At 41.9% G+C, this 17,322-nt stretch overlaps 1 protein-coding gene across 2 annotated transcripts in view; it reads right to left on the minus strand.

Annotated features, from left to right (window-relative positions):
- The window catches only part of LOC140076081 (plasma kallikrein-like), a 30,177-nt gene extending 13,945 nt beyond the window's left edge, over positions 1 to 16,232 (minus strand). For both annotated transcript variants that reach the window (XM_072122594.1, XM_072122599.1), the window contains exons 1-7: positions 16,131 to 16,232; positions 15,982 to 16,040; positions 14,679 to 14,838; positions 14,313 to 14,419; positions 12,274 to 12,433; positions 11,576 to 11,685; positions 7,235 to 7,394 (exon numbers count right to left, since the gene is read on the minus strand). In XM_072122594.1, the coding sequence (XP_071978695.1) occupies positions 7,235 to 7,394; positions 11,576 to 11,685; positions 12,274 to 12,433; positions 14,313 to 14,419; positions 14,679 to 14,838; positions 15,982 to 16,039 (755 nt within the window). In that variant the 5' untranslated portion in view covers position 16,040; positions 16,131 to 16,232. The remainder of the gene's footprint in view (positions 1 to 7,234; positions 7,395 to 11,575; positions 11,686 to 12,273; positions 12,434 to 14,312; positions 14,420 to 14,678; positions 14,839 to 15,981; positions 16,041 to 16,130) is intronic.
- Positions 16,233 to 17,322: the final 1,090 nt, after the last annotated feature.

Genomic DNA, 17,322 nt, shown 5'->3' on the forward strand with positions numbered 1-17,322 from the left:
GCAGTTGGAGGCGGCGCTGCGCTGCCCTGAGAGTGGCAGCATCTGGGCTGGACTTCCTGAAATGCGCACAGATGCGGCGCACCTTCGTGAGCAAATCAGACAGATTGGGGTATGTCTTGAGGAAACGCTGCACTATCAGATTTAACACATGGGCCAGGCATGGCACATGTGTCAGTCTGCCGAGTTGCAGAGCCGCCACCAGGTTACGGCCGTTGTCACACACAACCATTCCCGGCTTGAGGTTCAGCGGTGCCAGCCACAGATCAGTCTGCGCCGTGATGCCCTGTAATAGCTCTTGGGCGGTGTGCCTTTTGTCGCCTAGGCTCAGCAGTTTGAGCACCGCCTGCTGTCGCTTAGCGACGGCACTGCTGCTGTGCCTAGACCTACCGACTGATGGCGCCGTGCCCACGGATGGTAGTTCGGAGGAGGAGGTGGAGGAGGGGTGGGAGGAGGAGGAGGCATAGTAGGCCTGAAACACCTGGACCGAGGTAGGCCCCGCAATCCTCGGCGTCGGCAGTATATGAGCAGCCCCAGGGTCAGACTCGGTCCCAGCCTCCACCAAGTTAACCCAATGTGCCGTCAGCGATATATAGTGGCCCTGCCCGGCAGCACTCGTCCACGTGTCCGTGGTCAGGTGGACCTTGTCAGAAACGGCGTTGGTCAGGGCACGGATGATGTTGTCTGACACGTGCTGGTGCAGGGCTGGGACGGCACATCGGGAAAAGTAGTGGCGGCTGGGGACCGAATACCGAGGGGCGGCCGCCGCCATGAGGTTGCGAAAGGCCTCGGTCTCTACTAGCCTATAGGGCAGCATCTCCAGGCTAAGCAATCTGGAGATGTGCACATTAAGGGCTTGGGCGTGCGGGTGGGTTGCACTATATTTGCGTTTCCGCTCCAGCGTCTGGGGTATGGAGAGCTGAACGCTGGTGGATGCTGTGGAGGATCGTGGAGGCGACGATGGGGTTTTTGTGCCAGGGTCCTGGGCAGGGGGCTGACTAGCAGCTGACACAGGGGAAGGAGCAGTGGTGTGCACGGCCGGAGGTGAACGGGCTTGTTGCCACTGAGTGGGGTGCTTAGCATTCATATGCCTGCGCATACTGGTGGTAGTTAAGCTAGTAGTGGTGGAACCCCTGCTGAGCCTGGTTTGGCAAATGTTGCACACCACAGTCCGTCGGTCATCCGGTGTTTCCTTAAAGAACCTCCACACTTCTGAAGATCTAGCCCTCGCCGCAAGAGCCCTCACCACGGGAGCTTCACTAGTTGACAGTGGCGCTGATGCACCAGCTCTGGCCCTGCCTCTCCGTCTGGCCCCACCACTGCCTCTTCCAACCTGTTCAGGTCGAGGACTCTCCTCCGTCTCAGAAGCACTGTGTTCACCCGGCCTCTCAACCCAGCTTGGGTCTGTCACCTCATCATCCTCCGATCCCTCAGTCTGCTCCCCCCTCGGACTTCCTGCCCTGACAACAACTTCCCCACTGTCTGACAACCGTGTCTCCTCATCGTCGGACACCTCTTTACACACTTCCACTACGTCAAGAAGGTCATCATCACCCACAGACTGTGACTGGTGGAAAACCTGGGCATCGGAAAATTGCTCATCAGCAACCGGACAAGTGGTTTGTGACTGTGGGAAGGGTCCAGAAAACAGTTCCTCAGAGTATGCCGGTTCAAATGGCAAATTTTGCTGGGAGGGGGCAGACTGGGGGGGAGGAGGCTGAGGTGCAGGAGCTGGAGGAGTGCCGATTTCGGTGACATGGGTGGACTGCGTGGAAGACTGACTGGTGGACAAATTGCTCGAAGCATTGTCGGCAATCCACGACATCACCTGTTCGCACTGTTCTGGCCTCAACAGTGCTCTACCACGAGTCCCAGTAACTTCAGACATGAACCTAGGGAGTGTAGCTCTGCGGCGTTCCCCTGCTCCCTCATCAGCAGGTGGTGTCTCACCCCGCCCAGGACCACGGCCTCTGACCCCTGCAGTAGTTGGACGCCCACGTCCCCGCCCTCGTCCTCTACCCCTAGCCCTCGGGTTAAACATTTTTAAAATGAGAGTTATAACTTTTTTTTTTTTTTTACTTCTTTTTGTTTTTTTTGGTGTTTTTTCGTGTTTTTTTTTTTTTGTGTTTTTTGTTTTTTTTTGAGTTTTTAAAACCAAACAATCCTATCCTATTGCTATGGCTATTTTCTAGCCAAGTATCAAAGGAAGCACACTACTATGCCAGATGAGATGACACTGAGTTATTGCCTAATAGAAATCCAACCCCTACTGAATTTTGCCACTTCGGCCTTTGCTATGGATATGTGCGCCACTAAGCGCAGAACACAGCGGTCGCAAGTCTCACTACAAATTGCTCAGAATTGGCAAGTACATGCACTGCAGAAACTACAGCCACCAGCAGATCAACCAGAAATCAAATATATAGAACGCTACTGTAGGCTTCAAGAAGCTGTTTGTATTCTCCTCTGGCTATTTTCTAGCCAAGTATCAAAGGAAGCACACTACTATGCCAGATGAGATGACACTGAGTTATTGCCTAATAGAAATCCAACCCCTACTGAATTTTGCCACTTCGGCCTTTGCTATGGATATGTGCGCCACTAAGCGCAGAACACAGCGGTCGCAAGTCTCACTACAAATTGCTCAGAATTGGCAAGTACATGCACTGCAGAAACTACAGCCACCAGCAGATCAACCAGAAATCAAATATATAGAACGCTACTGTAGGCTTCAAGAAGCTGTTTGTATTCTCCTATGGCTATTTTCTAGCCAAGTATCAAAGGAAGCACACTACTATGCCAGATGAGATGACACTGAGTTATTGCCTAATAGAAATCCAACCCCTACTGAATTTTGCCACTTCGGCCTTTGCTATGGATATGTGCGCCACTAAGCGCAGAACACAGCGGTCGCAAGTCTCACTACAAATTGCTCAGAATTGGCAAGTACATGCACTGCAGAAACTACAGCCACCAGCAGATCAACCAGAAATCAAATATATAGAACGCTACTGTAGGCTTCAAGAAGCTGTTTGTATTCTCCTCTGGCTATTTTCTAGCCAAGTATCAAAGGAAGCACACTACTATGCCAGATGAGATGACACTGAGTTATTGCCTAATAGAAATCCAACCCCTACTGAATTTTGCCACTTCGGCCTTTGCTATGGATATGTGCGCCACTAAGCGCAGAACACAGCGGTCGCAAGTCTCACTACAAATTGCTCAGAATTGGCAAGTACATGCACTGCAGAAACTACAGCCACCAGCAGATCAACCAGAAATCAAATATATAGAACGCTACTGTAGGCTTCAAGAAGCTGTTTGTATTCTCCTATGGCTATTTTCTAGTCAAGTATCAAAGGAAGCACACTACTATGCCAGATGAGATGACACTGAGTTATTGCCTAATAGAAATCCAACCCCTACTGAATTTTGCCACTTCGGCCTTTGCTATGGATATGTGCGCCACTAAGCGCAGAACACAGCGGTCGCAAGTCTCACTACAAATTGCTCAGAATTGGCAAGTACATGCACTGCAGAAACTACAGCCACCAGCAGATCAACCAGAAATCAAATATATAGAACGCTACTGTAGGCTTCAAGAAGCTGTTTGTATTCTCCTATGGCTATTTTCTAGCCAAGTATCAAAGGAAGCACACTACTATGCCAGATGAGATGACACTGAGTTATTGCCTAATAGAAATCCAACCCCTACTGAATTTTGCCACTTCGGCCTTTGCTATGGATATGTGCGCCACTAAGCGCAGAACACAGCGGTCGCAAGTCTCACTACAAATTGCTCAGAATTGGCAAGTACATGCACTGCAGAAACTACAGCCACCAGCAGATCAACCAGAAATCAAATATATAGAACGCTACTGTAGGCTTCAAGAAGCTGTTTGTATTCTCCTATGGCTATTTTCTAGCCAAGTATCAAAGGAAGCACACTACTATGCCAGATGAGATGACACTGAGTTATTGCCTAATAGAAATCCAACCCCTACTGAATTTTGCCACTTCGGCCTTTGCTATGGATATGTGCGCCACTAAGCGCAGAACACAGCGGTCGCAAGTCTCACTACAAATTGCTCAGAATTGGCAAGTACATGCACTGCAGAAACTACAGCCACCAGCAGATCAACCAGAAATCAAATATATAGAACGCTACTGTAGGCTTCAAGAAGCTGTTTGTATTCTCCTATGGCTATTTTCTAGCCAAGTATCAAAGGAAGCACACTACTATGCCAGATGAGATGACACTGAGTTATTGCCTAATAGAAATCCAACCCCTACTGAATTTTTCCACTTCGGTCTTTGCTATGGATATGTGTGCCACTAAGAGCTAAACACAACGGTAGCAAGTCCCCCTGCTAATTCCTCACAAAATGGTAAAAGATGCAAATTAAAATAAAAAAAGTAGAACGTTATTGTAGCCCTAAGAAGGGCTGTTGGGTTCTTTGAGAATCACTCCTGCCTAACAGTAAGCTAATAGAACACCCTAACGCTTTCCCTGACCAGCAGCAGCTCTCTCCCTAGCGGCATCCAGAGACAGAATGATCCGAGCAGCGCGGCCAGCGGCTAGTCTATCCCAGGGTCACCTGATCTGGCCAGCCAACCACTGCTATCGACGTGTAAGGGTACCACGTCATGCTGGGTGGAGTGCAGAGTCTCCTGGCTTGTGATTGGCTCTGTTTCTGGCCGCCAAAAAGCAAAACGGCGGGAGCTGCCATTTTCTCGAGCGGGCGAAGTATTCGTCCGAGTAACGAGCAGTTTCGAGTACCCTAATGCTCGACCGAGCATCAAGCTCGGACGAGCATGTTCGCTCATCTCTAATAATGACCAATAACAATGATATTCTGCACATTATTGCACAAATCAGTAGTCTAGTGTATGTATATTTCTAGAATGGTTTAAGTCTTTGTTTGACCATGGTTTAAGGCTTTGTTTGACTACGCAAAACATTCAGAGTTGTCCACTCCTGTATTGTCTTGACGAATGCTTTGTGTCATTGAAGGTGAATCTTCAGCCCAAACTTTAGACCACAGCACTATGGATCTGGATCTGCTGGAGTGCTTCAGTGATGATCAACCTTCAGGAAATGTCTCCAATCTGCTCACAAGATCTTGGATTCAATCCCAACTCTTATCAAAGCTTGTTTACCCTCATAGTGGAAGTTTTCGGAAGACACCTGATTCTTCAAATCTCTTCAGTTTAGGAAATAGAGGCCTATGTGCCATCAGGAATTTTTACTGCAGGCACAATATAGCTGGATCTGTACTTCCTCACATACATGTGTCTGAACTGTACATACTAGATTTTCATTCCCATGCTTTGATATGCATTGTCAGCTGTGAGACCTCATATAGACAATGGGGCAGATTTACTTACCCGGTCCGTTCGCGATCCAGGGGCGCATTCTCTGCGCTGGATTCGGGTCCGGCCGGGATTCATCAAAGCAGTTCCTCCGCCGTCCACCAGGTGCGCTGAAGTCCACTGGAATGCCTCGAAATACACCGGCCTATCCAGGATGAAGGTGAGTGAAATTTTCGCGACACAATTTTTTTTTTAAATGCGGCGGTTTTTCCGAATACGTCGGGTTTTTGTTCGGCCGCGCCCCCCGATTTCTGTTGCGCACAATTCGATCGCGTGCACCAAAAACCTGGGGCAATTCAGGTACAATCGGCGCAAATCGGAAATATTCGGGTAACACGTCAGGAAAACGCGAATCGGGCCCTTAGTAAATGACCCCCAATGTTTTAGATTTCCAAAACCTGTTCAATGAACTGTATTAAATCGAGAAACGGTAAATGTTGTGAATACTAACGTGCATATAATTCAATGCTTTATTCTTACATGCTAAAATATCAGAACATACAGGAACAAAGTTGGAGTTCCGGGCAGTGTCTCTTCTGCCAAACCAACAGCAGCAGCACACCACCAGTTCACCACGCACCGGCACCCCTACTGTAGTACATGTATACATCTCTAATTAATCTGTGTTAATTTGTTACTGTGACTGGTACTGTGACTGGTACCGCAATTGCTTCCCCATATGTAATGTGTTCATATAATCTGTATTGCAATGTCCTGTAACTATGTTTGTTTGCAACCAACAAACGTATCGTTGCACCTGTCTGACTGTGTAATAATAGGCTGAACACTATGTACAAAATAATTTCTCCCAGAGGATCAATAAAGTTGTACAGGCAGTTCTCGGGTTACGTACAAGATAGGTTCTGTAGGTTTGTTCTTAAGTTGAATTTGTATGCAAGTCAGAACTGTATAATTGTAACCCCAGTCAGAATTTTTTTGCCTCTGACAATTGGAATTAAAAAATGTTGGATTGTCACAAGAACCAGGAGTAACAATAAAGCTTTATTTCTGACACATTTGATAACTGTTATAGCCCAAGGGTTAAAGAGGGTATTCCCATTTCAACAAATTAATGTTATTGTTTGCATTACAAAAAACCTTACACCAATTTTCCAATATACTTTCTGTATCAATTCCTCACCAATTTCTAGATCTCTGCCTGCAGTGATTCTATAGAAAGCTTCTAAGTTAACTTCCAGTGGACAGAAATCTGACCATGGTCACACAGTTGTGTGACTCATTATAACAGAGAGTATATCAGAGCTGTCTGATATAATGAGCCGCATGGTCATCCACTGGAAGTAGACATAGAAGCATTCTATAGAATGACAGCAAGCAGAGATCTAGAAAACATTGAGGAATTGATACAGAAAATATATTAATAAATTGTATATCTTTAAATCATAAAAACATTAAACAATTTGTTGAAATGGGAATACCCCTTTAAGTACAGTAAATTCCCAAGATTCAGATAGTCGTTTGTAACTAGGGGTTGTCTGTAAGTTGGATGTCCTTAAGTAGAGGGACCGCCTGTATTATATTGTATTGTAAAGCTGAAACAAGTACATTTTTTGGCTGTACTGTAAGTTATAGTGAGCAAGAAAACATAGACTATTTATATTATCTAAAAAAAAAGTGTTGGATGATTTGCAGTTTATCGCTACAAAATGTTGTATAAATTTTGCTCTCGCATTCTCATTATTAGATCCTGAGTGCAGATTGATAGGAAAGTTATACATGAAATGAGAAAAAAGGGAAGTGGTCGGAAGACTTCATATGCATTGTACATATGCTGGTATATATAAATAGTGCCGAATTTTGAAACAAAAATTTTGATATGTTGGCTATTAAATTTGCCACTAACCTTTGATTTGGTTCTGAAGAGTCCTTTGTTACGTAGGTAAAAAATAAGCAGTTTGGGTAAAATGCACAAATCTTCTGACACATCTGCACATTAGGTGCAATCACACTTGCAAGATTTCCCCCAGAAAATTCCATGTCCTGAAAGATATCTCTTTGGCAGTCTACGAGAAGAGAGATGCAGCATGAATGACTAGCTTTTGAACACCCCCCCCCCAAATATTTTTCTTTATAACATTGATTAAGTAGACCCCACCTGTAAAGCAATTTCATTGCAGTTTTTCAATTTGCACTTACATAGAAATAATGGTAAATTAATTCATATATTAATTAATATAGTTAATCAAATATCCTTTCCCCATGCAATTTTACAGCATGGTCTGACTTTACATCAAGTTGGATGTTTAAGCAATTAAACTGTGCGGATATTCAACTGAGGTTTCTGTGTATCATTAATGCTAGAAGCGCTCAATAAAGGATGAATCTCAAGTGCTATAGAGAATTTCAGGGTTATTTTAGAAAACTCTTGAGGTGAGCCTCTTCCCATGCTATATATTATAAACAATGAAGCTCTCTTTCAAAGTTCCCATCACATGAGGTCTTGTAGGGAATGAGAAAAGTACAACCGAATGGCCGAATTTAATAAAATAATTGCTCCTTGCATACCTCAGTCTGAGAACCTACAGTCTATTTTAAGATTAAAAACCCTTTTAAAATGTGTGTGTTCTGCAAAACAATAAACCTAATTAAAGATTATTTTGCTCTAAATGTTTCTTTCAGTAGACCAGAAAAACAGAATGTTCTAACAATATTCAAATATTGTTTCCTAGATCGTAAAAAAAATTTAGAAGGCTACTCCCTTAACCCTTAGGCGCACCAGGACATTATAGTAGGTCCCTGCGGGTAGATTCTTCCCGAACAGGGACGTGCTATAATGTCCTGCTTCTGGCACCGGCTCACGAATGGAGCAGCACCAGAGCAGCATGCGCCAACACCAGCTGACGCCGCGCGCCAACACCGGCAATCGGTGCCGAATGATCACGAGTGTTCACCCTTTACATGCCGCAGTCAAGCATGACCGCGGCGTGTAAGGGTGTTCCCCCTATGGATCCACTTCTGGGCAGCCCCGACGTCTGCCGAGTGCCCTGGGGCTGCCCGATGTTCCTGACGGACCCCTTCTGGGTCTGACTGTAAACTGTGTGCGCATGCGTCTGCATGCTCAGACAGTTTACACTGCTCTACAATGAATTAGTATTGGACTTGAACCAGCGATCAGAGCATTGCTGGTCCAAGTATGGAAAAGTGAAAAATGTAAAAACATTAAAGTTTACACCTTTGAATAAATACAAAATACATAAAAATATAAGCCCTTAAAATATCCCTTTCCCATAAAAACACTTAATAAAGTATAAAAACCCCACATATTTGGTATTGCCGCGTCCATAAGAATCTGTATAATAAAACAGAATTATTACTGGACCCGCATTGTAAATGCTGGAGAAAAAAAAGATAATTTTTTATTTATAACTCTAAAAAGTGATTAAAAAAAAAAAAGTTCCACACTCTAAAATAAGCCCACTAAAAAGAACAACTTCTTGAAAAAAAAGAAGCCCTTAAACAGATTTGTGAGGCAAAAAATAAAAAATGTATGCATATGAAAGACGGTGATGCTAAAGTTAACATTTTCGCCAAATTACTTTTTATTCAGTAAAAATGGAAAACATAAATAAAAAATCTATATAAATGAGGTATTTTCGTAACCGTGTCGACGCATAGAATAAAAATAATATACTATGACCAATTTGACATGCTTTGTGCAGCGCTGCGTAATCTGTGTGCGTTATATAAATAAAGAATTATTATTATTACTATTTTTATGGTATGGTAAACAGCCAAAAAAAAAAAATAAGATAAATAACCTCCCTAAAAATTAATGATTTTAATTTCCTCCAATTAACTATAGATGCCCCAAAATTACGTACCAGAAAATTGCTAAAGAAATAAGCCCCTATAGGTCCACATTAAAAAAAGAAAAAAAAATTATAGCCCGTACAATTTGACAATGCACCGCCGTGCGCCCGTACAGCAGGTTACCGCCACATATAGGGTATTTTCATTTAATCCATTGCAAATGTTTAATTTTCCACCCAAAATAAGTGCATTGTTAAAAAATATTACAATTTGTAGACTGCAAGGGGTTTTTCATATGTTGAGGGGTGTAGTTTCCATAATGGAGTAATTTACGAGTCTCGCTATTATTTAGGCCTCTCACAGTCAATTAGAAGTTGAGCAGGTCCATCTAAATACGGGTTTTGGAGATTTTCCAAAAAATTGGAAAAATGGTACCTAAATTCTGAGCCTTATAACATTCTAGTAAAATATGTGGAATCTTAAAAATCCATACCAACATAAAGCAGTCATTTGGGAATTGTAAGTTATGAATTTATTTGGGTGCTATGACTATCTGCATCAAAAGTAGAGAATTTAGAACGTTGGAAATAAAGAATTTTTCCAAATTTAATTTTTTTCATAACTAAACACAAAAGATATCATCCATATTTTTTTAAACTAATTTGAAGTACAATGTGTCACGGGAAAAGATTCTCAAAAATCCCCTGGATATCTCATAGCGTTCCAAAGCTATAACCACTTATAGTGACACAGCACAGATTTGAAAAATGGGGACGCATCCTAAAGGCCAAAATAGGCCGAGTCTCGTAGGGGTTAAGATATCACCAAAACCTGTAGTTGTGTCGACATGGTGCTGTTTTTTATATACAAGTAACATCCATGCTCGTGTCTTCTGTTTGCAGAAAGCCACTTAAGAGGCGTCAAGATTCCCCTGTGTTTTTGTGTCTGAACTGTGCCTCATGTTTCTAGTTAAGTTACGCAGGCTCTCTGCAGCTCTGCTCTGGTTCAGAAGGAGTTAACTGCTGCGATTGACAGAGCTCTGCAGCTCAGGTTCTCCCAGTGCATATTTATGCAGCATTCACACCAGGTTATTCTAACTTAGATTTGTGTTTTTTTGTGCAATCGTTCTACTGGTGTCCATTCAGGTTTTCTGGTCTTGGGTATTGTAGCTTAGTCCATCCCTTTTGGACTCAGATTTCATACTGTATATGCCATCTTCGTTGTGACACGGACCTTTGACCTTGCTTTTTCTGGTATTTATTTGTGAGTCTTGTTTTCTATCTGCAATGAGGCATAGGGTGGGACTGTCTTTGTGGTTGTCCCTTTATCACCTTAGGATACATGAGGCAAATAGGCAGGAGACAGACTTAGGGGGGCTCAGTTTGGGTCTCACTGTCCTGTCTGTCCTACCTGTGGCCCCAACCACAATTATAAAAAGTTTTTTCTCCTGCTTGGCATGGACTAAAGATCTGTTACAGGAAGCCATGTGTAAAGATTATAGTTCAACTGTATAGTTCGGAAAATACAAGGAGGAAGAAAGAGCACATGACAGGAAGTCAAAGACATTTTGGAAAGATTCAGTGGAGCACGTCTGGCAACCGGAAGGGAATAGATTGCTGTCATGTAGGTCTCTGAATATTACTTGTAGCACTGGTAGAACTGCATGTTTGCAGCAAGAGTTGTGATTTCCTCCCTGTCAGTGCACAAAGAGCCATATATACATAGAATTATTCCTGCTGAAATTTCTAAGGTAGGTACTGCACTGTAACCTTTGCCAAAAACCTGATGCAGCTTACAGAAATAAGTCAGGCTATCTGCACCCTGAACCATTCCATGCCACCTTGTCATACCCACTTGGCATAAGGGTGGCATAGGGGGGAAAAATAATTCACATTTCCTGGCATGTGCCAGGAATTGCTACAAGCTCCATGCTTTGTACACCACAAAACAGGCATACAAGAAATGATAAATGACCCCCCCCCCCCCATGACTATGTCAGGCCACACTATTGCAGCATGTTCATTAGTAAGGTCTCAGTAAACAAAGTTCTAACATACACACAAAGCTGATATATTCTACATTAATGTTTGAATGATTCAATGTTAACAATGACACCATATTATTGGTTAGGGGTGCTCAACTCTCATTTTGCTGCTCCAATCCATAATGGAAATTTGACATTTATATTGCTTTATGCTATGCATGCATATTACTTTTTGTAATACATAAGTAACCAAGGACATGCATCTTTGAAAGAAACATATTGCTTACAGCCAATGAGTCATTTCCTTCTCCCTCAGCAACTCCAACAGTTCAATTCCTTTAATCCTCCGACTAAAACATATTTTATTAAATTTCTAAATAATTGCCTCCCCTCCCACATTTCATACATTACATACAAGTTAATTAATTTTACTTAATGTCAAATAGTTACCCAATGACGACTTTCCACAAGCCTTTAAAGAAAATCCGCACATTACGTTGGGTAGTTGCTTAATTTTTGTTGGCATCCCTCGAAGAGAATACTTGAAGTAACACATGTTCCTGGAAATATAATGCATCAGAAATTACAAAAGAATCTATTCAGACATTATAATCACATTAATATTAATCATTGTAAAATATTAAAAGGTAAAAAGTCATTATTACCATTTGAGTTGTAACAGTATGTACAAACTCAAAGTTTTTGGAGCAAAGATCAAGGTATTTTTTGAGGTATTCAAAATATGCTCCAAAAGCAAATTCTGAGCCTTGGACTTCAGCCACAGACTAATGATTACTAAAAATAAGTGTTGGTCCCAAACATACTTTAAGGCATGAATTCTTCTTGGAAAATCTAAGTCGAATACAAACTCAAATACGAGTCAAAGTCCACTGTCTAGTTTTCTCATGCAGAATTTTACAAAATACCCCAGATTACAAGCAGGGTCCAAAGAGCTTTCTGCAGCTTTTTCTCACAAGTTGACCATAAGGCTCATTGATAAGAGACACAATGCTCTTCTATTTATTACTATAGGGCAACTCTCGGAAGAAAATCCATGGCATAAAATCTAAACTGAAAGTCGTATTTTGTTTTCAAGGATTCATTTAACAGGGCACTTTAAAATATGCAAATATAACTGTGCCACTTACCGGAGTTGAGCATTGTGGAATTTATCGGTGACATAAGTAAAAAACTGGCAATGTTCATTATTGGTGCAGCTCTCCTGGCACTCCTCTACACTGGCAACTTTGGAAATGTTATATGTTGTTCCAGCCATGTCAAGATCAAAAAATACCTTATCCCTGCAGGCTAGAACAATAATACAGCCATCATTAAAATTCAAACAAATATAAAGATTTTTTTGAAAATTAGAACTCAGAATTGACATAATAGAAATAAACAAAACTGACCCAGAAATGAAGCCTAAGGGCGCTGTCCCACGTTGCGTTCGCAAACGCAGGCGCAGACAAAACCGCGCCCACCGGGGCAGTCCGCGGTCCGATCGCATCGGCGTTTCTATGGAAACGCCTGAGATCGGGTACGAGCCGCCGGTGTTTTGCGTTAAATCAATGCAAAATACCGGTGGCTCGTTCCCGATCGTAGGCGAACGCCGATGCGATCGGACCGCAGACCGCCCCGGTGGGCGCGGTTTTGTCTGCGTCTGCGTTTGCGAACGCAATGTGGGACAGCTCCCTTAAGGAGTAAAGTTAATGGCCCAGTTTTACATTTCCCTCTCTGTCAGTTTTCTGGTGGAATGTGCACATATCAAGCAACATTTCTGCCACTTTTTAAACTTCTCCGCCGTCACCAAAGTGGGCCAAATAAAAGTTGTTCTGATGAAAATTCTATGTAAAGACCAAGTCTAAACCCCAATTATTTATAAAATTCACATCCTATCAACAAGCATGTGATCAACAATTTGTTAGCCTATTTTTTTTTTTTTGATCTATAGATTACAAGCACTGTTGGGAAAAGGATAGCTACAGTATAAAAACATTGGGTCACAGGGGCAGGTAGACAGTGCCAAAGTAGACCAGATGGGCTTAAACTGTTCCAGCTAACTTTTGCTGGAATACAAATCTGCTGCAGAGAGACACAAGAGGCTTTTCCCACAAGAGACGTTGGTCCGAGAAGCTCATTATACGGACCGAACCTGAAACCACTGCGGTGAACTCAGCAGGGGAAATATATTAAAGAAACACTCCAGTCACAGACAATTTATTGAATTATACCTTGTGCAGGGCCTGAAGGTAGAAGCATGACTCTAGGTTCTAGAACCTCCCCTCTGGCCTTGCACCATGCATTATTCAATTAATTAGCTTTTTCTAGAGTATTCTTTAAGAGTGGTACTTATGAATTTAGGTCCAAGACAATTGTAACACATATTACAGGCAGCTAATGGCCTTTGCACGCAAAATTGAAATACGTTTCTAATGCTGATGTTAATTCTCAGCCAGATGCCAATAATGTGATGAAGTAGGTGATGACTAGTGAACTCTAAAGTAAAATATTGATCACTTATCATTTAACCATGGTATGACTAAACCCACTGATCCTTTCCATGTTTGCCAAAGAATTTTTGTAATTATTAACCCTGCTCTACAAACAAATCATAGATGTGTATGTAAGGGTAAGATAACACTTCCATCTAGAATTGCAATCTTTAGCCCAGTTTATTGAAATCTAAAATTTAAAGTGCATCCGTGAGTTACATATTTGAACAAGAGTCCAGCTTATGAAACCTTATGGTGTATTCAAATTGGCCCTTATGTACATTGCATGTCCGTTGAGGTTTTTTCTGTTTTGCCTCAGCGTTTTTGTCCCTATTACGCCTTTGTGTCTTTTTTATTATTTTGATTGTGTCTTATTTTTACACATCCACAAAAATAAAAAATTAAAAAAAAAAAACACTGAAGGCTGTAACACTGGTGAAAAACATAATATCTGGTTTTCCACCCTCAACAGGTTTAAAACCATTTTCATCAGGCAACAAATCAGTGCATAAAAAAGCCAATGTGAATACACATTGAATGTGAATGTGCTTTGAAGTAATGTAGACCATGTGTTTTGTCAGATTGGATGAAACTTTTTATATTGAGAGTTGCTTCAAAGCACAAAACACATTAGTATATCTGCCCAGCTAAATATTACCATTAAGATACATAGTATGTATAGTATACATTCTTACCATATATTCTTGTTGTACAGTGTTTTAAGGAATATCCTGAAATACTTCCTGGCACCAAATCCTTTTGTAATGTTAATGTTGCACTTTCCTTCAGAAAACATGCAAACCTGGCAAATAAAGTTATCCAAAAAATATTAAGTCTTTGTAATAACATTTGTACAGTATGTGCATCAGTGCCCGACTACTGCTTCCCTAAACCAATTAGATTTCTGATATCAGAACATGCTGAGAGTTGTAGGCTAAAAGGGTTGTCCGAGGCTATAAAAAAAAAACCTTGGGTGGCCGGCCACCTCGGTCAGCTGGAAGGAGTAGTCGGTCTTACTGTACATAAATTTACTGCATAGTAATGTTTTTTTCAATTTTTACCTTCCATTTTCATTAGGCCAGACTGATGTTATATAAGAAAACATCACACAACGTGGGTTGAAGGTGCAGAACATTTGACAGTATTCAACGTCTGGAGTAAAAACAGTAACTAGGTCTCCTCCTTGGAAGAGCACATCCTTTTCCAGTTCTTGCACACAGTCTATGAACAGGGAATAAACATTATCATTGTACAGATATGGCAAAAAGTGACTGATATTGACTAAGAATGAAGCTACCCTCTTCTGCCAGTATAGTGTTAACTAGAGCGGTTCCTCAATTCCATGTATGCTAAAATAATGTTTTACCCTTAAATCCACCGATTATAGTATCAACATTTAAGCCAGTGGTTCACTACCATGCTCAATCCATGAAAACCAGACCATTGTGCTAGTTGGATTATATGGATAGAGAACAGTTCTGGAGACAGAAGTCCTTCCATCACTGAAATACAATGCAAGGAGTCCCTGCTTAAAAGTGAAACAGCAGCCCCCAACCTTTAAATCAGACCAGCATGTGGCCCAATTTTGACATAATGGGGCTCATTTACTTACCCAGTCCTGTCGCGATCCAGCGGCGCGTTCTCCGACGAGGATCCGGGTCTGAGCCGAGGTCTGCCGAGGTCCGCCGGAGTTCACCATCCTATACCTGGTGCATGTAAATGTGTGTCAAGCGACACTTTTTTTTAAAATAGCGCGATTTTTCCAAATTCATTGGATTTTCCGATGGCCACGCCCCCCAGTTTTTCGTCGCATGGAAGTCGGCGCCGATGCGACACAATCTGATCGTGTGCACCAAAAACCAGGGGCAATTTGGCGCAAAATGCTAAAATTAGAAAAAAAAACAGCGGAAAACCGCGATTCAGACCCTTAGTAAATGTGCCCCACTGAGTACAGTTGAAAAAAAATGGAGCAAAATTCGGGTCATAATTCATGTAGAATCATACAGGATTGTGATGTACTGCAAATTTCAGACCAAAATGTACTGGCAAATATAGTATGCACGGAATTATCCACACCCACATGCAGGAATCCTCCTTGGGAAGCTCCACACAATTTCTTACTCTGTTAGAAATTTCTGTCCGGAAAACCCACTGAGTATAACAATAGCGACTTAATTCCCAGGCACCCCAAGTGACCTCAGCCATAAAGGGGCACATTCATTAAACAAGAACTGCATGAAAATACTGATAATAATGATTAAAGCACAATAAAGCCAAATTCATCATACAGTTAATTAACAAAACAAAAGCTGTGATAATTATATTAGTCAATATCATTCATTAGTTCACAGTAATGTTACTTACCTCCACGAGACGAGTCAAACAGAAGGAATAAAGTCACCACAATGCAATAAAATGTCATCCTGTAATAAAACATAATATTTTCATAAACTCTTGACAGACATCGGCTTACACTAGATTGCAGATTCGGTCACACATGATGAATTAGATACCTTCCTTCTTCCAGAAACTGAATCCATAAAGTAACTGATTTGTGCAGATTTTTGAGACCGAGGCAAGTTGCTGGATTCCCAAGATTTGCACTTCCACAAAGGGGCATGTTTACATTGTGTTACAACATTGTGTGTGTGACCAATGTTTAACTAAGATCAGCGCTTGGTTTTGCAATAGGAATAGTTACTGAAGAATCATTCACAAGATTTGAGAAGTAACACTAAGATAACGGCCCATATAAATCTCTCTCTGACCTTTTAATTAAAATTGTAAGCATGAAATTATGGCATGGGAACAGGCATAGATGCTCTCATAGCACGGCAGAATAGATTGCAAGCTCTTGTGAGTAGGACACCCATTTCTATTGTTCCATCTAATGTAATTGATCTGTAATGCCTTATTTTGATCATATATACATCCAATGCATATTGTGGCCTTGTCAGAGAACAAGCAATACATATATAGAGCATAAGAACATTTATTATTATTATTATTGTTATGGACCAAAACCCTTAGGGTGCGTTCACACGTTGCGTTTTGGTCGCATTATCATTGCATTTGAAACGCATATACAACAGCTGATGAGAGGTGATTTGCCTAATTACATTACCGTTTATGTTTGTAAACGCAATGTTAACGCATGCGCACGCGATGCATTTTGTAAACGGAAATGTTAACAGTTAGGCAAATCACCCCTCCTCAGCTGTTGTATATGTGTTTCAAACGGCCCTTAGGCCGGCGGCACACGTTGCCTTTTGAACCCGTTTTTTTGGGCCTTTTTTAACCAGTCCTTTAAGATAATTGGTAAAACTGGTCAAAAACGCATGCGTTTTTAAACAGACTGCTTAAAACGAACCAAACTGACCTTAGGGTGGTGGCACACGTGGCGTTTTGAACCAGCTTTTAGGCTGTTTTTAGGGTGCTGTCCCACATTGCGTTTTGGCTGAGTTTGCAAATGCAAACGCAGACCAAACCACACCTACCGGGTTGTGCCACGGCCCAAACACATACAGCTTTTCTATGGTAACGCCTGCGATCAGGAATATAAATAATAATAAAAATTATGTTTTTATAACTACTCTATAGTGGCACACCGCTTTGCTTTTTGGTTTTATGAGCCCACTCCAGTGGGGGCGGCAAACGCAGGCAAAACGGCACGTGTGTCACCACCCTTAGGGTGAAGACACACGT

Source organism: Engystomops pustulosus, chromosome 1, assembly GCF_040894005.1.
Source record: "Engystomops pustulosus chromosome 1, aEngPut4.maternal, whole genome shotgun sequence".
Classification (NCBI taxonomy): Eukaryota; Metazoa; Chordata; class Amphibia; order Anura; family Leptodactylidae; genus Engystomops; species Engystomops pustulosus.